The sequence below is a fragment of the Hyposmocoma kahamanoa genome, unplaced genomic scaffold (assembly GCF_003589595.1).
Source record: "Hyposmocoma kahamanoa isolate Upper Pololo Valley unplaced genomic scaffold, ASM358959v1 160, whole genome shotgun sequence".
Classification (NCBI taxonomy): Eukaryota; Metazoa; Arthropoda; class Insecta; order Lepidoptera; family Cosmopterigidae; genus Hyposmocoma; species Hyposmocoma kahamanoa.
Window position 1 is genome coordinate 6,453,379 of NW_020653575.1, and position 24,616 is coordinate 6,477,994.

Below are 24,616 nucleotides of genomic sequence, written 5' to 3' on the forward strand. Positions count from 1 at the left end.
TGGCAGTACTTCCGTGGACGAAGTCTTGGAGTTCTTGGAGAACTTGAACACAAGGAGTCTACTGCTTAAAGATAATGTCAAGTGTGACGCTGCATTCGCATCATGCGTTTTTTTTAATTTGGCCCAATATTACTTATTTCAGAGTAATTGTTTCGGGTGGATGTCGGATGGAATAGAATAGAATAGAATAGAATTATTTATTTCGGACCATGATCCATAATAATGTTAATAATACAGTAAATTTTACTTACGTGCTATGGTTAGTACAATACAAAATTACTTAATTTTAGTGAGAAGTGAGTCTAGACCACTACTCTACGCACGTGTAGTTGCACCCAATGTAGTTGGTAGGGGCAGTCCAGCCTATTGGCAACAACGGCTAGGATGCTATTAGCGCTGCCGCGCACACGCATCATGAGTGAGGCAGCCTTCTTGCGCATAATGGCATGAAAGCCATCTGTGTGCGCCTCCGTGAACATGCCGGATGCACTACAGTGTCGCGGCAGCCCCATCAGCATCCTAAAAGCGTTGTTATATTGCACCCTTAATGTATTCAGGGTTCTCTGCGTATACTTCACCCACAGGCTGCTTGTGTAAAAGTTTTGGTAATATGCTTTAAATAATGAAATTTTTACTTCTTTGGATGGAGAACGAGAGTACAAGGCCAGAAGCAATTTAGAAAAATTCCTTTCCCAAATTGGTCCTACCACAAATCGAACACGTTGCGTCACCCAGGGCTTACTCAGTCGATCATAGTATTTTTTATTCTCAAGATTCACGATATTTAATTGTCAATAGCATTTAAAAAAGTCGGATAGTGGAGAGCATGAGTTGTAGAACAGCAGACATTTCGCTGTTGTTGTTGTTGTTTGAATTTCAATAAAAGTAGTTTGGTTTATGAATAGACAGTCAGTCAGTCTTACATAGTTAAAAAAATGTTCATCTTTACATAAAATTATATCCATATTATTAAAACTCCACTTTCATTCCAGTAATCCCAATGTTTTTCTAATTCTTTCCGTTACGGAAAAGACAAAGGTTTAAAACCGTATAGACAAGTCTTGGTGAATTTTTCATTTGTTAGCTTTAAGTAAATAGGCCTACGCCTCGATTTAACAAAGAGTTAGTACTTACAAAATCCCGATAATTCTTATGAAACACTGTTATTTCTTTCTTTGTTAATATAACAAATAAATTATTATTATGATTTCGTTTGTGATGAGTGATGACGTTCCACATTCGCATCGGTTATTTTAAAGTCTTTATGCATTACGCAACGATCTTATAAAGGGTATAAGGATATAAGACCATTGGTATTACGTAATTAGTCTTATTATTAAAAAAAAAATGTGTTGTTAAGTAATAAAACTATTTTTTCGGGACTAATTCGCGTATATTTGTTTTTGGTGATCCCGTAACCACGAGATCCATAAAGAGCCCGAAACGTTGATTTGTTAGGAAAATTAAACATATTTTTAGTGGTGGACAAGGGCCTAAAGAGTCTTTTTTCTTAGAGAAGACCCGTAATTAGTAGTGTCATTTATAACGGATTGATGTTGATGATGTTAACCAGCACTCGAGGTGATAATTATCATTCAATATAATAAGATAATTATCTTGATAAATATACCGTGAAAATAAAAATGATATATTAATCTTGATATTTATAAAATTAAAATGAACAACAATAACATTTTTATACAAAAAAAAATCCTTATAAGTTCGTGGCATTACATTTATTTGCAATTTCATTGAAATCGGCTACCGGAAAGTGCGCGACACCGGAATCATCCCCTAGTTTGCCACCCTTAGAGGTGGAATATTTTCTTCAAATAAAAATGAGACTAATATACCAAGGTACGAACTTTCCAACAAAAAAAAGAATCATCGAAATCGGTTCACAAATGCTGGAGTAATCGCGTAATGTATACACAAAAAAATACTTGCTTATTTGAAGTTTAAAAAAATCCGCTCAGCAATGTCGTGTCACGTATTTGTGTCAGAGACGAAACCAAACGTGTCAACCTCAAAAAAGTCACAAAAGAAATGGTTTTCCCATTGACTTACAAATAAATGGACGACGGGTCTAATACAAAAACCACGAAAAAAATGTCCCAAGTCAACCTATTCGAAATTTAAATTGTTATGTCATCGCAGTATCGCGCTGTCAGTAGAACAAATGAAGACTAAAGCGGAGTTTGGCGCTCTGTATACGATTTTAGCGCCTTACAAGTGCGGACACTTTTTAGCGCGGACCCGACGTCCATATAATTGTAAGTCAATGGGTTTGTGTTTATTTAGTTTTCTCACTGTATGTCATTTTAAAACAAAAATACAAAACTATAAATCAGCATGGTATCGAATAATTATAATGATAATTGTCAAAGAAAATAAATATCTTAACAATTGCTAACCCTGTGATAAACTGTTTAACTTTTGCAGTTAAAATTTCACTGAGAGCCGGGATTGGGGCATAGTGCCCAGAGCCCCAGAAGGTTGGCAAAGTTTCGTCTTCGAATAGTTAAACTTATTTTTTGGCGGATGTAGTTGCCAGCTTTCTGGCCACGAAAATTTCCACGAGGCTTTTGTATTAAACCGTAATTGCCTCGTTTGGCAGACGAGTTGTAATGCCACTAAAGCTTCAATCTACTACACAGGGAGACAATGCTTTCTGTTATCTCTACGATTCATCCTTTCGTCGCCTTTTTACTCATGGAAGTTATTCTCCCTTCTATCATCTCTATTCTTGTTGCCGTTTAATAATGGACATTTTTAGAGCAATGTAGTTTCGATTTGGCATTTTATTTCTTGAGCTCGTGTTAGGGACACGGAAAAAGTATCAATACTTTTTGGTATCGAAAAACTTTGCTTTGTGTGCGATCTTCGTATTAATAATTGTAACAAAGTGTCGTAACGGATTCCTGCTTAGTCTATGGCTCAATTTATATTGCGGCGGAACGGAATGGAAGCGAATTTTTGTAGCGTTTAGCGAGCATTCTCGAGCATGCGCAAGCATTTTCGAGCAAGGGCGACGTAGGGCCAATTTTAACAACAAACTTTTCTAACTTTTCTAAATTGGTTCTAGTCTGGGTGTTCTGCAAAATTTCCTGGAGTGAATTATAGCATAATGAACTTTATAGTCAATTGTGTAACGTACAAACTAGATACGAACATGCGCGAGAATTCCGGGGAAGATTTCGGCTCGCATCTAGTTTGTACTTTACACAATTGACCATACAGTTCATTATGCTATGTACACAATATAGTTACTAAAATTCACTTCCATTCCGTTCCGCCACAATATAAACTGAGCCTAAAGGCATTGTCCTAATTGAACGCGAATACGCGATCATCGCGTGAATTGACGACGCGATCACTGTGCAACTGCACGATGATAAAAAGCGGGTGTCCTACCTAATAGATAGTCGCGCGATCGCGCGATCATGGGTGAGGCCGCGAAGTTCACTTGCGATAACGCGACGCGATCATCAATTACGACACCCTATTCCGACATCAATATGTTTGATCGTGCATTCGAACGAAGCAAGTTCGCGCGAATAGATTAAATCTGAAATTTTGAAATTTTGAAATTTTCAAACATTATAGTTAAGGCAATTAGAACACCTATTAAAAATCTGTATGTTTGATCGCAGGTACGCACGAACAAAAGTCGTAATCGCGTTCAATTAGGACGACGCCTTAGGCTTCTATGAGAAAATTTAAGTAGTAACAAAACGCAATTGACAAACATACCTCATGTCATGCTCATGCTAGCGCAACTGCATTATAATAGAATTTTAACTTTAATTTAATACAATAACGTTTATTTATTCATAAATATTTAGTTCTGTCTTTTATGCGAAATGGTATCATGGTTGCCATTGACTTACAATTATATGAACGTCGGGTCCGCGCTAAAAAGTGTCCGAACTTATATGGCGTTAAAATCGTATACAGAGCGTCATTCGCGCTTTAGTCTTCGTTTGTTCGACTGACAGCGAAGCAAGCAAAATTAGACAGTACTGCGATGTCATTACAATTTAAATTCAATGTTTTAGCTTTTTCATATTCCTTTACATGTCACTACGTTTAAATAGATTGACTTGGGACATTTTTTCGTGGTTTTCGTATTAGAGCCGTCGTCCATTTATTTGTAAGTCAATGATGGTTGCGTAGGTTTTGAAGCGTGTAAGGTAGATGCGAAGAGGTGCGTTTCCAATTTATTGCACAATATTTAAATATTTGCCTTTTAGAAATAAGGCATTCTCGCTTACTGTAAAATGAGCTCACAGTCTTTTGATGTATTTATTACGGAACAAAAAATCATTGAAATATCTCTAGTAACAATCGAATGAAAATGATCTTTGTGCTTTTTTTATAGAGCTGCGTTTAGTCAATCGTGTTTCGGGCCCCATAATTCACTACCGGTATCGTCTGTTTTCATTATCAATTAAAAAAACAAGTTGAATTTTTTTAACGTCAAAAAACCAATGTTGCTTGTGGTAGAAATAAGTAAATTATCTATTTTGGGTCTCACTTCACATTAAGTGGGGAAAACCTGCATGTCAAAAGTATCGATGCGACTTATGTACGATACTTTTAAACCGATGCTAATCACGAGTACAGTATCGATATTTTGGATTCCATATCATGTCCCAAGCTCGTGTCAAACTCGCTCTACCAACAAGTCATATTCACATTAAAAAAAGGTACGTACACACGATTAGTGGTAATGTACAGGGAAGGTCGCGCGGCTTCCTCAGATACTACAACAGTCAGTACCAGGCAACCACAACCATTACCTGGTCACAAACTAAGGAATTCCATGTACTATGATTAATAGAGCAAGAAGAAAAAAGTATATGGACAAAGAAGACGCGATTACATGCTCCCGGATACGGTTAACATATTACCTAAAAACCTTGTACAAGAAATATTAATATATAAAAGGTATGTTTCATCAAACAATACTCTAGTACTGTTTGATGAAAAATGTGGTCAAGTATTAATATTATTGGTTATTGTTGTTAGTAGAAATATCACTCAATGTAATAAAAATTTAAAATATTATTATTGGCAGTAATAGTTAAAATTTCTTTTGTTTAATATTATTTCTTTTAATTTTGTATATTTTTATTATTGTCTTTCTAAAAAAAAAGCGTTCGCGGAGTAGCAAATTTATTTACATTCATTTTAGTTAACATGGACTTCAGGAAAGTAACACCTGAATGTATTAATTACTAAAAGAAAGCGCATAATGCTGTGCGATGACTGTAGCCAACAGCGTATAAACCTATTAAAGGGATTCCAGTAGGTAGGTTAGATTCAAGAACCAATGTAAATAATTTTGTTTTGGAAAACAAATGAAAACGTTTACTCAGTGGCCACAAGTTTGCCTTTTTTGTGACACCATTGATCATTGTAATACCGTTGAGACTCCACTGAGACTAAATTCCAATTATTTACTTGACTTATATATATTCATGTTACAAATACTCATAAATACATGCCTTATATACTAACATACATAACAATATAATAGAACACTAATGACTAATTATTATTTACACGTATTGTCTGCGATGTGTGACGCAACGTGGGTGTCCGGTAGCTGGCCTCGAAAACGTCGGTACAAAACACCCTTCAACCAAAACTCTTGCTTTATGAAATTCTACAGATGTTGAGTTGTTACTCTCACCACAAATGAATTAAAATTCACATTGTGGCTGAACCCCAACTGCTCGTCCCTCAGGGTATATACTCCACAATATCCGTAGACTTTGTGGAGTAATGAACCTGTGACACGTACATATATTAATATGGTCGGTATTGCTAGACGCAGTAAATTATTAGGGTCAGTCGGGGCGGTGCCACTAAGGTTACGGCTGGTGTACTTTGTTTTCATTTCCATCTTTATGAACACGTCCTCTTCGCATTGATCAACGTTTCTCGGTGGTAATTATGATAATATTTGCTATTTAAAGTCTAGTAGAGTCTCAGTGGAGTGTCTCATTTGGACGCCTTTGAATAGGCTTAGAACTCAGGTTGGTCGGAGCAAGGACAATTTGTTCAGGTGAACCTGGACTGCTAGTGGGGTGCGATTCAAACGATGGCCCATCTCATATCGTGCCCTGCGTGCCCTCACACCTGCGCGCTTGAGGATTTAATGGCGACTATTAGTGACGCGGTCGGCGTAATTGAGTTCTGGGCTACAAAAGTATAATGTATGTCATCGATATGATAAGAAGAAGAAGAAGTAGAGGGTCAGTTTAATGGCAGTGATGGCATTCATTCATTCAATGACTAACGATCGATGTTGCATTACTAAGGGTAGTATTCCAAAACTGTACCCAATGCTCAAGTCAGGATTTGAGCAGACTTGAGTCTGATTTCAAGCACTGGAAATACGACCCTAATGGCAAGAACTTGAGTATGATTTTCAGTGCGCACTGCAATACTCAAGTCCTGACTTGAGCATTGAGTAGAGTTCTGGAATACGACCCTAAAACTGCCATGGAAATACTATCATCATCGTCAAATTTAAGAGTTATACTGTTGTCGGTGGAGCATCTTCCAGTCATCTCTCTCTCATAAGCCAGCTCCTTGTTTATTATAAATAGTTATTTTTTATTACATCAAGTGACGGGACCAACAACAACTACAATGCCACTCAGAGCTTCGAAGTTTGAGGACTACCACTGTGCCCATCACCATGAGACATAAGTTGACAAGTCTAGTGATGATTTTAAATTAGCAGGTTTGGTGCTCAGAGCACTACCCGACATACCCAGGCCAGAACCAATTTAGAAATTTGTTTTTCGTCTTACCAGGGATCGAACGTGTAATTATAGGCACATGGGACTTGTCAACTTACGTCTCAGGGTGGCGGGCGCAGTGCCCCTCAGATCTTTGCAATTGAAAGCTCTGAGTGGCACTGTTATTGTCATGGCTAGGCGTGTAGCTTACCATCAGACGCACGACTTGTTCGCCCCGACACTTGATTTTATAAAAGAATTAAAAAAAAAAAGAACACGGGTCCTCAATTAGTGCAAACGATGTACATCTGGGTAACCGGGACCGTCAAAGTTAGTGAGCTGAGTGAAGATATATATGCCCACAATAGCTTATTTAAAAAAAAATCAGTACAATAACACTATTGTACTGATTTTTTTGGAAAGCTAGGGACACCCCTAGCTTTCCGGTTATTGAGTAGTACATGTACATACATACCTATTATGTAAATTACTGATTTGCCAAGTTCAAAGTCAATTCTCAAGGTAGACGTTGTTTAATAATGAAGCGATAAAAGACTTATAGGATTTTATTAAATTGATATTAATTTATTTACATGCAATAACAGTTTATGGAACGTGTAATGCAACTTTGTTATCTGTCATTTATTTATTTAGATTTTAAATTTTCCATTACTTTATGTCGCTCTCGCGCAAGTCGCGCCCTGTCATGCTAGCCCTACAGTACTTATTCCATTTTCCTAAGTTCCCACTAGTTAATAATAATAATAATGCACACACTCAACATAGCCCCGCACTAGGGAAACCCTGTGTCACGAGTGCTATGGACACACAAATAGACAACCACAAATTACACCCAAACACACGAGAGCAATAAATGTAGGCCATACAAATATTTCTCCCGGCCCGGGAAGCGAACCTGTGAGGCAGTTTTTTTTTTATACAATTTAGAGAAAACAGATTACAGCATTATTTTCAAACAAAATTATTTTAAGAAGAAACATCAGCAAATCTGCATTCCAATTATAACTGTACACAGCATTAAAAAAATATAGATTATGCGATCTTATGAACAAAAAAATAAAAAAAAGGAAACAACAATACTGAAGAATTTTAAAATAGAAGAAGGTCTTAAAATAGGTCAAATGGTTTCAACAAATATCATTATATGTTCTACACATTCGGTAAATTGGACTATTTGCAAAAGTATTATTACTTACGAAAGCTTGATTAGCAAACAATTGAGGTCGGCGAACTAAACGAGTTGGCACCGTTATCTTATCCAGTAATATGTCACCAAATCCACCATTAACTATTTTGTGCAATGTACATAAGTCACTGGTAACAAAAATGGGCGTTTTGGGGGCTCCACCTACATCTTGGAGCCCAAGCTAACCTCACCTGCAAGTGGTGCGCCTGCTGATAGACGGACGAGGCTCTAGCGAGGGGTTTTCCCTTTCGGGGGTTGGGAGGTCAGACGGCAGTCGCTCCCGTAAAAACCAACACCGCCACATCAACTTATGGAAGTCAACAGAAGGATATGGCATAGGGATAGGGCGCCGCCGCAAAACGGCGCGCAGGAGCCTCGCCCGACTTCTGTGGCAAGTGGACTAGGGCTACCGTGTCAAGGGTGGGCACGGTTAAAGAGGCGAGCCCCTACCCATCACAGGAAGCTCCGCTTTGCCACGTGGAACATTGGCACGCTGACTGGACGCGCGAGGGAGCTAGCAGACGTGCTTTCCAGGCGGAGGGTCGCCGTGGCGTTCCTGCAGGAGACTCGGTGGAAAGGCAGCAGATCCCGGCTCATTGGGAATGGCTACAAGCTGATCTACACCGGTGCTCCTGGGGGCGTGAACGGGGCGGCCGTGGTGCTCTCCGAGGAGTTTCACGATCACGTCCTGGAAGTGAAACGCTTTAGCGACCGGCTTATGGTAGTGAGGGTGCTTATCGAAGGGGTCGTGACCCACTTGATAGGCGCCTACGCACCTCAGGCCGGTTGCAGCGACACGGACAGGGCGAGGTTCTGGGATCAACTCGGGGAAGTGCTGAGTGCCATTCCTTTGTCTCAGGCAGTCGTCTTGGGTGGCGACCTGAACGGTCATGTGGGTGAGGCGTGTGAAGGGTTCGAGCGGATCCACGGTGGCTACGGGTACGGCAGTCGCAACGCGGAGGGAGGAGACATCCTCACAACGTGTGCGGCGGCCGATCTCGCCATCGTGAACACGTTCTTTAAAAAGAACCCCGAGCATTTAATCACCTATAAGAGCGGCGGACACGCCACCCAAATCGATTTCCTACTCACCAGGAGACACCATATCAGCAAAGCGGCCAACTGCAAGGTCATACCAGGTGAGAGTCTCACTGCGCAACACCGTCTTCTTGTCATGGATCTCTGCGTAAAGCCGGCCGACAAGCCCGCTGAGCGCTGCCGACGCCAAATCAGATGGTGGCGGCTTGATAGTACCACGTCCCAGGAGTTCATCTCAGCGATCGGCGATAAATGCGCCGACACTGAAGGTGATCTAGTCCAGAACCACTGGGACAACATTCAGGCTGCCATATCTGAGGCGGCGAAAGCGGTGCTGGGCTTGTCCAAGGGTGGTCGCAAATGTGACAAAGAAACTTGGTGGTGGAACGACACAGTCCAGAGGGAGGTGAGGGTGAAGAAAGCCCTCTTCAAAACGTGGCAAGCGTCCGAATCTTCTGAAGACCGCGACGCATATAGGGATGCCAAACGTGCCGCTAAGAAAGCTGTAGCCAGAGCCAGACGGGACCACTTGCAGCCGTTGTATGACAAGTTGGAATCGTCTGAGGGGCAGAAGCTTATCTTTAAGCTGGCACGTTCGAGGGTCTTAGCGGCACAAGATATTTCCAAGTGTCGCTGCATCAAAGACCCTCATGGCAACCTTATATGCGAGGTCGACGCGGTGAAGGAGAGATGGCGCTCATATTTCCACGAGCTGCTGAATCAGCAGCACAGAGAGGTGCAGCCACCGGTCCTCCCTCCGAATCAGGGACTAGTGCGACCGGTAACGCCTGAGGAAGTCCACTTAGCTCTTCGTCGCATGAAGAATCGGAAAGCTGTCGGAGCCGATGGGGTTCCCATCGAGGCCTGGAAGGCAATGGGTCCCCGTGGTGTGGGCATCCTTACCGGCCTCTTTAATCGCGTGCTCCTCACCGGTAAAATCCCTAACCAATGGAGACTGAGTATTATCACTCCAGTCTTCAAAGGGAAGGGATCGGTGCAGGAGTGTGGCGATTATCGGGGCATAAAGGTCATGTCCCACACCATGAAGCTCTTCGAGCGTATAATAGACTCTCGGATCCGACAGGAGAGTGCTGTCTCGGAGGGTCAATATGGGTTTCGGCCTGGTCTTGGGACCATGGATCCTGTTTTTGCCCTAAGGGTCATCATGGAGAAATACAGATTGAAGAATACGCCTCTGCATTTCATGTTTCTTGACATGCAGAAGGCCTTCGACTGTATCCCCCGTGTAATGATCTGGTGGGCACTGAGATCCAAAGGGGTACCAGAAGCTTATATTGACATCATCCGAGACATGTACCGCGATTCCGAATCCATGGTTAGGACTGCTGTTGGTGACACTAAACCCTTCCCTGTCACAGTCGGAGTTCACCAGGGCTCAGTTCTCAGTCCCTATCTGTTCAGCGTGATATTAGACGAGGTCTCAAGCTCCATCCGAGACACGCATGAGCAACCCCCGTGGATGCTTATGTACGCTGACGATATCGCGCTGGCGGATGCGGATAGAGGGAGACTGGTACGACGAGTGAATGTGTGGAAGGAGTCGCTTGAGAACGGCGGTTTGAGACTAAATGTGGCGAAGACTGAGTACATGGTCTGCAACGCTACAGATCCCCTACCCGTACGCATAGGCGAAGACGCGGTCGAGCCTACGGGCCAGTTTAAATACTTGGGATCTGTACTTAGCGCGTCCGGAGACATCGACTGCGACGTCAGAGCCCGAATCGCAGCCGCTTGGGCAAAGTGGCGTGAGGTGACTGGTGTAATTTGTGACCCCAAGATGCCGGTTAAGCTGAAAGGACAGGTCTATAAATCCATCATTAGGCCTGTCCTTTTATATGGCAGTGAAACGTGGCCCGTACTTGAGCGTCATAAGCAGGAGCTGCGTGTCACGGAAATGAAGATGCTGCGCTGGATGTGTGGAGTTTCACGGAAAGACCGTGTCAGAAACTCCCGCATCCGCGGCAGCCTTCATGTCCGTGACATTGCAGATAAACTGCAAGAAAGCCGCCTACGTTGGTACGGCCACATCTTACGGAAACCGGCTTGCTACGTGGGAAACAAATGTCTGGCTATGCCACCTCCGCCGGGCCCCGGTAGAAGGGGCAGACCCAAGAAGTGCTGGCTTGACGTCGCCAAGGGTGATATGCGTGCCAATGGTCTCACCACTAAGGATGCCGAAGACCGTGCAAAGTGGAGGAGAAAGAGTAGGAAAGCGGACCCCGGGCTCCGCAGCAACCCTGCTGAGGACGCAACCGGGACAACGCTAAGATGAGAGAGAGAGAGAGACATAAGTCACTGGTAACTCGACGGCGGGTATGGGTTTCTACGTTAAAAAAATTGAGTCTGCTTTTTGGCCCAGTTGTTCTATTAAATTACATTTCAATAATAATAAAACTTTGAAAATATGATTCCAAATAGTTAAATTGGCGTAGTTCTATTTTTATCCCTTTTCTATTATCATATTTTATTTTTAAAATAATAAATCATATCAGGTAACTTCTTTTCAAATGATTTTCGTGCCACTAGAACACGCCACAGTATTGACTACACCCGATGCTAAGAGTGCTAGCGCCAGCGCTGGTTTTACCTAACTAATCAAATTTCAAATTCTCGATTGTGATTATATAATAATAATCGGTGGTTGTGTGGGACGCCACATGTGCCAACACACTTGCCCCATCCCATCTCAAACACACCAGCAAGAGGGCTGACTCCGCAGCTGAGCTGACGGAAAGATTAAAAAGTAATAAGTACTAGGATTTCGGTTCCGACTACCTATTTACTGCCTTTGGAGTCAAAATCCTTGGCCCTTGGGGTCCCATTGCCCTTCGTCTGTACAAAATTTTATCCAAAAAATTAATAGACTGTCTGGGAAACCCAAGAGCTTCCTTGCCCAACGCATTAGCACAGCAATACAAAGCGCTGCCAGCATCTTGGGCACCTTGCCGCGGGGACCCAATTTTATTCATATAATTTAAAAATCCTAGTTTTACTTTCTAGTATTTAAGCTTTTATTGACATTTTTACATTACCTGTATATTATCAAAATAAAAATATCCCCATAATAATCGTAAAATGAGTTAATACAATGCAAATCCTCCTTACAAAACTTTCCATGGTCGTGACATGTCGTCTCTTTAGCTTACAATTTTTGTTTTAATTTACGTCACAATTGAGAACATGAAATTCTCAATCGAACTAATGTAAATAACTTTTTCCTTTGTCAAAAACATTACAATACTGGTTTTCTTTCAATGGTAAACAACTTTCGATAACATATTACGCAATCGTAAAAACACATTACAGTGTTTTGTTTTGTTTAAAAGGCAAGTTTCTAGATCGGATAAAAGTCGCTACAATTCTCAAAACATTTTACCTTAACTCTATTAACATGAATTCTCGGCAACACTATGCAATCCTCAAAAACCGACCGCAACAAAAATGCAATGAAAAAAGTAAAAACATCTCACCTCAACTCCATTATAGATTTAACACGAATTCTCGGTAACATTATACGCAATAGTTAAAAACGTACTACCGATTATTTTTCCTTGTTATTTAAAAGTCAACATGAGTTGAATATTCGTAGGCGGTGAATCAGTGGACACGTTGTAACGGTTCTTGAACATGTGTGTTATTCACGGAATTGAATGGAATTAAGAGGACAGTTCCGCGTGCGCGCTTATTAACGCACACGTGGTTTTTATCCTATTCCAACTCCTTTAGGTCCCTTGAATCTTTTACCTAGTTTAGGGGTTGACAACTCATATTTTAACTATTGTAATGTGTTGAAGCGACGTGACATACTTAGTAGGTCACTAACTTGCGCATTGAAGCAAATCTTAAGAGTAAAATACTTGTTTTTTATTATACCAAGAGGTGAGACGAACAAGTCATGTGCCTGGTAGTAAGCGACACGCCTGTCTATACTCGTAATAGTTGCAATAACGCTCAAAGCTTTATCAAAAAGTCAGAGAGACATTAGCACTGTTCCCGTTACCCTAAGACATAAGATGATAGTCTTATGTGCCTGTAATTTCAATCGGAACGCAGTAAAGGTTACATTTACCTGAGATTATATAGAATAAGTGCGCATCTGACCTCCAATTCAATTGATGAAAAGTGACGATGAGTTCGACGATGGAACATGCACATTTAAATAATACCTATTTACTATCGACTTGAAAAGGCCCAATTTATAGCGTTCAGGGAATATGTCTGCAGGCAAAGAATTATACTCCATAGCCGTTTACCATATAAATGTGGAAGCTTAACGCTGCGTGCGAATATTTGGAATATCCACAACATTGGGCCGGAACCCCAGCCTACGTCTAGTCCCCGGATGGACCTTTCCGGTGAAGACGGTATTAAAGCGTGCAATTCCCTCGCACACTCTCCGTGACATATCCTGTAGAATATTGAAGAAGCAGGCAATTTTACGACGGTATTCAATGCTTTGCAGCTTCGGCTCAATTAAATCCGAGTTACTTATAAGCCTTTAGGCACGCTTTTCAACTGAATCCAAGGTAGCCAGTTGGTATTTAGCAAAGGCATCCCATAGGTGGCAGCAGTAGGTACTACATTCACGGCCGGACTTGAGCCTTGGTACAGTTACCTGATACCTGATACCCGGGGCACAAGCCTTTTGAGAACCGAATGAAGTCCTTGACAACTGTCTGTGGCAACCCTGTCCGTGGATTTGCACAGTTTATAGAGTCCTTTCCGGATAACCATGAGGTTGATAGGTAGGGTCACTATAAACAAAATTTATGTAGAAAAATACGGGACTGTCCCGGTGTGAAGTAACGCCGTCACCTCGGAAAAGATGCCAAGCTTCCTGGCTGCATTTTGAGCCGTGGATTCAATGCATCTGCCGAAGTTGAAATTGGACGACAGGGTCCATTCCAATTTCGTAGAGTTCTTAGGTATTCACGATTTGCTACACATTGGAAATGAAACTAGTTTTTTTCGGATCTAAGTCGCGTGTATTTGTTTTTTAAACAAACTAACAAACATTTCGGACTCTTTACAGGTCTCATGGTCTCTTAGATCCGAAAAAATACACCCAACAAAAGTGTCAAGCAAGTGTCGAGCACGTTTTTGGTAATTACTGAATCAGGATTTTCAAACAATTTATTTAACACGGAGGCAGTATATAAATGTATAAATGTATATACTGCCTCCGTAGCTGAACGGTTACCATGCCGGACTGCCACGCAGAGGTCCCAGGTTCGATTCCCGGGCCGGGAGAAAGACTTGTATGGCCTACATTTATTTCTCTCGTGAGTTTGGGTGTAATTTGTGGTTGTCTATGTGTGTGTCCATGGCACCCGCGACACAGGGTTTCCCTAGTGCGGGGCTATGTTGATTGTGAGCGTTATTATTATTAAAATATTAAAAATCCTAATTTTCAGTAATTGGCAAAAACGTGCATGATACCTAGACCTAGATGTGTGTAGAGTGATGCTTCATGTGTATCAATCTCGAAAACCGGAAAACTCAATAACATTAACTTTACCGAGTTCAAAGTTTAGGTAAGCAAGTATGAAGAAGTTAAGTAATTTTTGAAGGACAAATTCATACAATCCTAAAGTCCGCTTAAACAATCTACATTCTGAATATGTCACTGTGGCGCGTGTTTTTGCTACAAATGCGAGTGTTCCTGCAGATGGCGATCGGAAAACCGGTTCGCGCGGATGCGGGCCCACACCTGTTACGGTGTCTTTGTATCCTCGCCTCTTTTCCATTCTATTAAAAAACTGTTGTGAATGTTTACTAGCAATACCTCTCGCTTAGAGCTTGCTCCCGGGAATTCCCGATTCCGGTATAATATCGCGAAATCCCGGTACTGGCGAGATGCAATCATTCCCTATACTCCTGGTTATAGCAAGGAACTACCTACATACGATAAGATACCCTTGGGCCTTTTTTCTTCTCATTACAGTCACGGTCAGTAATAAGAAGGAAAAAGTTCCTAGGGTTTTATTTGGGGGTTTATAGTCAAGTTAACCTGCATGCAATCACACTATTTACGTAAAAGTGTGATGAAAAAGATATTATGAACAAATTTCATTTTGATATACTATTATACAATGTCAGATATCGATGCCTTACTTTCTAAAATAAAGAGTGTTATTCAGGAGAAGGCAAAACTTTCTATTTATTTCCAATTTCTTATGAAGGGTGATAATTTGGATGCATTACTTTAAGAACAGGTATAAGCGAGTGTGTGAATATGAAGGAAATGTGATATGAAATCAGCCTGCAAAATTTGAATATAAAATCAATTTTTTGCATTTCAGTAACTTTGTGCTTTCAGATACGAATTTGAGAAAATAAGGCGAAGATATTGTATTGCTCTCTGCAGTATGTAGGCCAAGTGGTCGAAGATTTACCTGGCATACGTGAGCGCAGCGGATCCATAGGGTTGGTGCAAGCGCAGCGACGAGTAAGGCTGCACGTAATTCGTGCTGGGTGCGCGGGTCCCCTGCACCACCGCCGGCTTGCCGCCGTACGCCAGCCCGCCGCCGCCGTGCCCGTGCTCCGTTGCACCGGGCCTGGAACAACGACATAATAAAGGTTAATTCATGATGCGTTTCCTCTTGTCTGCTCTTAGCCGTAAAATAGATAGTCCATGATTATAAAATGAAAAAGAATATATTGCGCATAGCGACGCGCGACTTTGTATGTTACTAATACTAATCATTCGAATGAGCAAATCATTCGCTTAAGGGCGCGTTCCCATTATATCGCGACGACAGATAGTCGTGCATTTTGAAGTGTCGTGACTTGTATATTTAAATGAAGTTGTTCACACATAGAACAACACGATTAACTGTTGTTCACTTTTTTGACATTTGACATTACGATAACATTATGTCGTGGCAATGAGAAGAGCTAGAACGACAGTCGTTAGATGATAAATAAAACGGTAAAATGTCGACAGATAATAGCAGCTTTAAATAATTCTGTCGTGCAAACCACAAGGCGGATGCCGTGAACCGATGAATTGTCGTCAAGATCTAGTGGGAACAGCTAGACACGACAGTGTTCGATAAAATGAACGTCCACGACAGTCACGACAGATTGTCGTGATATGGGAACAGGCTAGACGCGACAGTCGTCCAATGATAAATAAAACGTTGCGACATAGTGGGAACGCGCCCTTAGTCGAATCTAATCAATCAATCATTCGAATCGAGGCGAATGATTACCCATACCGAATGTCATTCGGTCTGATGTACAAGTCGAACGATTCTTGCATGTTGTGTTCACATCTAGTAGGATACATTCTCATCATGTCATTAGCCTAAGAAATCACTTACTTAGCTTCTATCTGAATTGTATCCAGTTGTGTGAACCTAATAAAAAAAAAAAAAAAAATTAATATGTCGGAACAACACATTCACCATGTCTATATCAAAACATTCCTGTCCCCCTTTACGGTATTTACCATATGTCAGACAGGGCTACACAGAAATGTTTTATGTAATGAATGCTCTTTGAGAACATTCGAATACGAATTATAACAAATTAGTAGGTTACTAATTTGTCATTCGAATGATAAGATAAGTAATTACTAACGAGTCAAATATCGAACCCATTCGCAATCGCACATCGCTTTAGGCGAAGGCCGTCTCCAATGAAGACCGGGGAAGATACGGTAAAGACCTTATCTGACAATGCGCACCGATCCGGGCGAAGGTTCGAGTGAGAGGGAGAATGCAAAAGCGTAATTGGATAGAATAGGGAAGATGTCGATTCACCATATTCCTATTTCATATACTTTTTAAATCGGTTGTAAATCGAAAGCAATGAGGAAATATATATAGAGGATTAAGTCCTTTCATGGAATTCAGTTTTTTTACACCATTTGGGGATGGAGCCCTAAAAACACAGTATATTATACAAAAATAATACCAAACGTATAGAATAAATATTGAAATTAATAACATCAAATGACTTTAGCGCAACCGGGCGAAAAAGGATGTTCAAGCCGCGTACAATTACGTCATGTTCAACGAGCGAACAATTCGAAATCATAATGAAATTATGAATCATTACAATTATAATCGGATTACAGGTAATGAAGAAAGAAAATTATTGTTAACAAAAACACTGGAATGAGTGGAATTGATGAGAAACCTAAGTGGATTATTACATTTTCGCACGGTGTCGGTGTTCGGGTCGAGAAGCCGACGCCGACACATCGATGACTTTCTAGAATAACGACCTTTCTCAAAAACACGCTATTGATCGAGAAGACTTAAAATAAAAAATAAAAAGAAGATTTAAAATATTTCAGTTGTATACAGCGCACAATATTGGCCATATCTTTTAACGTGATTTTTTTTTCCAATGGAAAGCTCAGTAATTTATTCATAGTAAAATTTAGCACATTCAGCATACAGCGTGCTAATTTTGATTCAAAGCGGAATCGGGTAATCTCGAAATTAGATGGGTTTCCGAGCGAGAAGATGAACCTGATTCCTACTGTATCTTTCTAATTTGTGAGTTAAATCAACTATTGTTCCGATTAGAAATATCAAAGCTTCCGATCGGCCAGTTGTGAATCGCAATTACGCGCCTCGACTCGGAAAAGACGCAGTTTCCGATCGGGTGAGGCAATCAAAATCAAGCTGCAGGTGTGTAGAACGTCAGAAAATATACTATTTCGATTTGGGTCATTATATTTGAAAAGCAGCGACAAGATCAATTACCACATGCATGGTTGTTTTCTCCAATGACAATATTGTGTTTATTAACTCACATAACTAAATAAATAACAAAACGGGTAGCGAAAGGTCTAATTCGAATTTTTTTGCTCAGCCAAGGAAATTGTAATTGTATTAAAAGGTGTAACAGTGCTTTATTGCCATTTTTAGTAACAGTAGAGCTTCTTGTGAAAGAGTTCGTCCAGGGAAGTAATGCCAACAATTTCTGCCGCCAAGCAACAATGTGAGAATAACAGCGTTCCGGTTTTGAAGGGTGCTGATGAAATTACATGCAACTTCAACTTAAATCTCAGGGTGACGCGCGCTGTTGCAATGCCGCTTAGATCTTTGCGATTTAAAGCTATGAATGACTCTGCAACTGCTATGGACAGGCGTGGCACTTCACACCAGGCGCGCAAATAGTTCGTCCCGTGTATCATAAAAAAACTGTGGTTATTTTGGGTGTATCCTCATTGTTAATTCGATTTCACAGAGTAACACCGAGTGTAGGAATCTATGTTGCTATTTGAATGCTGCGGGAATCTGCAGCAGCGCAAGGACTGGTCGATGTGGCGATATTAGGGTAGACATATGTCGATCAGTGGACGTCTTTCAAGTGAAACGATGAAGGGTCCTCAAAAGCACATAACAGCTTAAGAAAATCTATTAATACAAAGAGCGAATACTAAGAAAATATTCCCTCGATCCGGCTGGATTCGGACCAGAGTCTTCCAGCAAACCGTGCTAGACGCTACGCCAACTAAGCCATGGAACAAGCCTACGGACTTTTTTAATTTTTCTATATGCTTGTTTTTGGTTTTTAATGACTTTTTGCCGTAGCGCCATCTGTGAGAAATGTGTTTCTTCACGCAACTACTTCGATCTTTGTAACTAGTCGAGTATTTTTACAAAAATATTTAATATAACGGTGAAACATCCTGGCATTCAATGAAAACTTAAGAAAATTTCTTTGTCTTTAATTAATGATTTATGTTTAAAAAATGTGCTGACGTCATGTCAAATAGATCGTGGCCCAATCGAAAGGCCGGTGACCTTTCACGATGTAGCGAGATCTATTTATGTCGTTAAGGGACATTAAATACGCCACATCACCGCAAACGAGTTATTTAAAGCAATTAAACTAGAACACAATTAGTAGCTAACACACCTCACTAATTTCTTTCCGATTTTACGTAAGTTGTAGAAAAAATGTAAGCGACATTTCGAAAAAATGTTCAGAAGAGCATATTTTAAGTTTTCTCGAATGTTTTGAAACATTTTGGTAGGTTCTGTTTTGAATTCAATTTCAAAACTTCAACTTAATTGAAACCAAAAAGAAATTTTAAAACAGGACGTAATATTTTAAAACAGGACGTGATATTTTAAAACAGTTGTTAAAAACCTAAAACATGCTCTCTGAAAAAGTTTTTCCATATGGCACTTACGTCCTTTCTAGAAAACACTGACGACATGTTCACGCCTTTGGATACCCAATAGGGGTAGGCTTAGACTATCGATTACTACTTTCCACGATCCTGGCAAACTTTTACAGAATAAAAAAGATATCCTATTATCTATATTACAGTTTAAAATACAAGACTCGATCTGTAACGATCGATCAGTTGGTAACAGCAGTGGCCCCGGTGTGGCAACAGACGCTTGACTAAAGTAAACAATTTTATAGGAAACTATAAGTTTTTACAATAAGATTCCGGAGTATATTATTATCAATTACTAAGTTTAAAACTTACATTAAAAGTATTTTAATTGAATATTCATATTACCAAATTGAAGACTATAAAGATGTATGAAAGACGTCATGAGTCTAGATTCCACACAATTATGATTCAACGTGTATTCCATAGCATTTAAGTTTATGTGAAAGGACCAATCCCAAGTGTTTCTCGCTCGTTTTTCTCAGGGAAGTCAGCACACTGAAGGAGCTAACTTAAAAAAATGACGTTTACAAGCGTAAATTTATTTTACCTATGGAATTTGGAATCATTTATTATTTGACTCTGACATCGACGCTGATTCAAGTCTAGTCAGATTGAAGGAATTTTGTAGTGGAATATAAAAACAGGTTTCAAAATATATAACAGCAGGTAGTACAAATGTCATAATAATTATTCAATAAAATTAATATTAAGATACAATGTCAAGGGATAGTGATGTTCCTCTACTCACTAACTGCCATACTTTTCCAGTTCGCAAACAACGAACATTATCCAGTAACCGCAGTAATTTACTATAGTTTTTATATCGTTAATAAAGCAATTCGTTCGAACTAGATCAACGCCAATTCAAGATGTAAATGCAAAATGCAAAAAATTGTAGAATTACGATGACCAATCAATTATGGCCACCATCATTTCGAACTCAGAGACAGAGGCCAATGAAAGTAGAGTAGGCCACTCACTGCAGTTCATAAAGTCTCACTTATTGGTATGTGCTGCTATGAATGCGGCATTATTTATTTTAGCGGGCGAATGAGTACGACATAAAGTACAATTTCGCCATTTAATATTTTGAGACCTGCTCGTGGCGTGTTTATAGTTTTTACTATGAATCGTTACATTCCGACAATCCACAGTCCGACTTCATCCACATGTGGGTATAGGCCTTCTCATCACCGTGTCATGCAGCCATCTTGCAGCGATGTTCAAGAAAAAAAATGACAATATCTATATAAAATATTTAGTAGCAGTAGAGTTCCTTATACTGCCACCTTACTTGTTTCTGCCGCCAAGCATTAATTGTTCACATGATTGCGCTCCGGTTTTGAAGGGAAAGGGTACTGGTAAAATTGCAGGCACATGGGACTTGTCAACTTATGTCTCAGGTGACACAGGCACAGTGGCAGTGCCCGTCAGATTTTTGCGATTTAATGCTCTTAGTAGCACTGCAACTGCTATGGACAGGCATGTCGCCATCAGGCGCACGACTTGTTCGTCCCGTCACTTGCTATCTATCATAAAAAAGTCTTCAAAATTGTTAAACGGTGTATAAATTTCAAAAGAAAGAAATAAATATATGTTAAGTGCTCAGAGAACTGTTGGCGAACGTCTACTAATGTTTTGGAACATGGCCACGATGCGGGGTTTACAAAGAAGCTAGTTTAACATTGATGTCAAAAGTATATACGAGCATTACAGCGTGGATTAGTTACTTGCTCACTGAAAAACAGTACACTGAAGTCAAATTCACATCACTAAACAAATAAAAAGTTAAATACGTACACAATAAAGCATCATACAAATTTAGAACGTTTAAATGTTCCATAAGGTGACTCAACCTCACTAACCAACGATTAACTTTAATGGTATATTACAAATTTAGAATAATATGATAAGATCATTTTTAAAAATTTCAAATTCAATGTGATTTTTCCACTTTCATAAAGGGTGCAACAAAAAGCACCGATTGCACCTCACCTATTGATTGTACTCACAAATTCATGACAATTATTTCATTTTAATTTTGTATGAACATGCTTTCGAATACTTCGTTTTGCATTATAGACATTAAATGAAATAATACAAATGGAGTGTACAATACTGGTTTTTTTTCGCTGACATGGACCCCTTGTTGGTTGCTGTGGACTTATTGGGGTTTATATAGAATACTTTGGGAATCATCGTAAAAGTACAATTTGGGGCTATTCAAGGCTAGAGTGAATAAGCATTTTTTAGGCAAACGCGGCCCATCGTCGGTCACATCAGATGAGATTGTGGCCAAGCGTGTGTCTATTATTTATAAAAAAGTTGTCTACGTGTGAGATGAAGGACGTGATTTCAATTGAGATTCTCGATTTGCATAATATACTCCAACACTATATACCTACTACTACAATACACCATACATTGCGTGCGGTGCCTAATAACTGACTCATGCCTATAACTCATAAATTAGTAATGTAATTTTTCCTTCACAGACGTAATTTTGGTTATACTGACTACGCTAACAGTTCAAATGTTATAATTATTAATACAAAAATCGAACAGTAAGCAAATTTGATTAGGCTGGATTCGAACCAGCGCCTTCGGCATACCGTGGCTGTCGCTCTACCAACTGAGCCACGGAACGAACCAGCAGACCTTATGAATTTTTCGTTGTGCTTGTTGCATGTCTTTGTTTTTGGTTTTTGACGACTTTTTTGCAGTTCAAATGTTGCTAAATTTTGGATTATTAATTAATTTAATAAAATTCATTTATTCAGACAACTAGATCCACATTTTGTTAGTATTTTACTTATGACTACGTTAGAATACATATTTTACACAAGACAAAGGATTATTAATTAAGTGTTATATTATTGAGCACTCACATCTTATCATCATCAGAAGGCTGTTAGTGCTGCCACGTATTCTGGTCAAAAGCAGCACTAACAGCCTTCTAGTATTAGTTTTTTTTTTCAAATTATTGACTCTGCCGGCCACTAACTAAAGCGCAGCTAACTAACAAATGGTTTTAATGACGGTACCGGTTGCTAGTTGACAGTCGATATCGTAAATGGCAAATTTTGAATATCAACGGAAATCTTATTATATAAATGAATTTGCGACTGATACATCCGATCAAATCTCTTACGGACATGAGTCTTAAACCCCCCTTGGTTTAGGGTCATAATCGTGGTAACGTTGCCCCAATACGGATAGGGGGAATCACAGATCTACATTAAATAGTCTATTTATTGCCAAAACTAACATTATGAAGAAACATTCGCAATAAACAATTTGTACCCAATAACATCTTGTTTGCAGGGTCTACTTAAACAAGTTTATAGCTAAAGAATAATGGTTATGTCCAACATAAGTCATAAGTCATTATAAAGTCATAAATGGACATTCGTAATAAAAACTTCTAGGAAATAATGCGTTTTTTCCAACTAGTTAAAGACTAATCGGTCGGTATAATAATGACTATATCTTCAAAATGACCTCTGCATGTACCATGAGACAGTTATCGCCAGCGACCTTGTATACAAACATTTTACGGCATACAAAATGTTCTTTCTTCGTGTGACCGCTAGAGACGTTGTATAATTTGCCATAGAACATTGTGAAGCAACTTACGCGGTCGCTAGCGACAAGTGTCAAAGTAAACTCGTGGTAGAGGCACAGATCGGCATTGTAGTGGAGTACGTCAGGGTATTATACCACTGTTTTGGAGAGGAGAGAGCAAAATTGCTTATGTGCGCGAGGACATACTTTATGATATATTTTATAGTTTTTATTCCTTTTAAATTTTGTATTCTTTTGACGTTATGTTTTTGATATTTAGTTGTTGTCATACAAATCGCTAAAAATACTTTCCTAAGAATCCCAAAGAATTCCTTAATTATTTTGCCCTTCTCTCTCATCCTAAAACTACTTAGGCAAGCGTCTTGCCAACATTCTGAACGTACAAGGTTCATAAGAGCAATAACGAAATACGTAGTAGGTAAAAAGACAAAGATAGCTAAAATATATGAACTATATGTCTATTAAATTAACATATTTGGGTAAGGTTCGGCACTGTAGTGTAATCATAATTGTGTAGCCGAGAGTTTTGAGTAATCAAATGAAAGGCTCGGTCCACATCGTTTATTGTAAAATAGGAATAGGAAGAAAGGTAAAGTAAAGGTTATAATATAACAAAATAGATATAAACACAGTTACAATCATGTAAAAACACTCCCTACTGAAATTACGCACATACAGGTTAACAGGTCAGACATGGTAAAAAGGAACTTACCCCAAAAGGGCCTGTATTTTCTACAAATATTATGCTTAACAAGCAGTTAGGTTACATGATTTCAATGGTATAACGGGTCAGAATCCTATGTGAAGTCGAGCACGTGTGCTCGTTTCGAATATTTATTAGGAAGTGACGACGGGAAACCTTTCAAATTCAAATTCAAATAAATTTATTTGTCGGAATAAGGTTTACAGGTCTTAAATTGTACAATGTCCAGCTTATTCTGCCATGATCGGCGTGCAAATGTAGGTTCACAAAACAATTTATCATGCAGTTCTATTATGCTTAATTATAAATAATAGAGAAACATTAAAATAAAATTCATTACATTAAAACAATAATTGAAATGATCAAAATGTTTAGAAATAAAAGAGTTACAAGTACAAACAAAATAAGTTAAAAATAAAAGAGAAACATGTCAATATTTAAAGGCAAAAAAATCTGTCAAAGAGTAAAAAGCACTATTTACTAAGAATGTCATAAGGTTACTTTTATAGTCATTAAAATTAGTAATTATTCTAATGTCTTTAGGCAAATAATTATAAATTCTAGGTGCCATGACGTATAAAGATTTACCAAATAAAGCAGTTTTATGCGGTTCAGTATACAATTTATCGCAATTACGCTCCCGTGCAACGTTCTTAAACATATTTGGATTTTTTCTGATAAAAATACAACATTCATAAATATATAGACCCGTTAATGTCAATAGATGAAGTTCCTTAAAGTAAGGTTTACAACTGTCCATTCGCTTTAAATTACATATAGCTCTTATACACTTTTTTTGAGCACGGAATTAAAATGTGCTTTGATTAAATAAAATTTTTGCTTATCTCTCATATGAATAGTTCTTGTCGTAGTCATTGTTTTCAGAATATTTTGTCCGTAGGTGGAGGCCTGGAGACCTATACTGCCGTCCACTAACTAAAACGTGGCAAAGTGACAAATGGTCAAACATCCACTTTAAATAGCAAAAGATAGAGTACAAAATTCTCTTTTAACAGTTAAAATTGGTTAACGTGTTCGACTTATCGGAACTTAACCTATCGATGCATAGCTCAAATATCATTAAACAATTTCTATATTCAAAACTGGGCTATTGTTTTTTTATGCCATCTCAAAAAAATATTTTATCACTTAGT

General features: G+C 39.3%; 1 protein-coding gene across 1 annotated transcript in view; it reads right to left on the bottom strand.

Moving 5' to 3' along the window:
* Window positions 1-24,616, bottom strand: part of LOC113225469 — a 193,273-nt gene that overhangs the window by 75,976 nt on the left and 92,681 nt on the right. Inside the window, exon 3 of the mRNA XM_026457786.1 lies at window positions 15,417-15,578. Coding sequence (XP_026313571.1) covers window positions 15,417-15,578 — 162 coding nt within the window. The remainder of the gene's footprint in view (window positions 1-15,416; window positions 15,579-24,616) is intronic.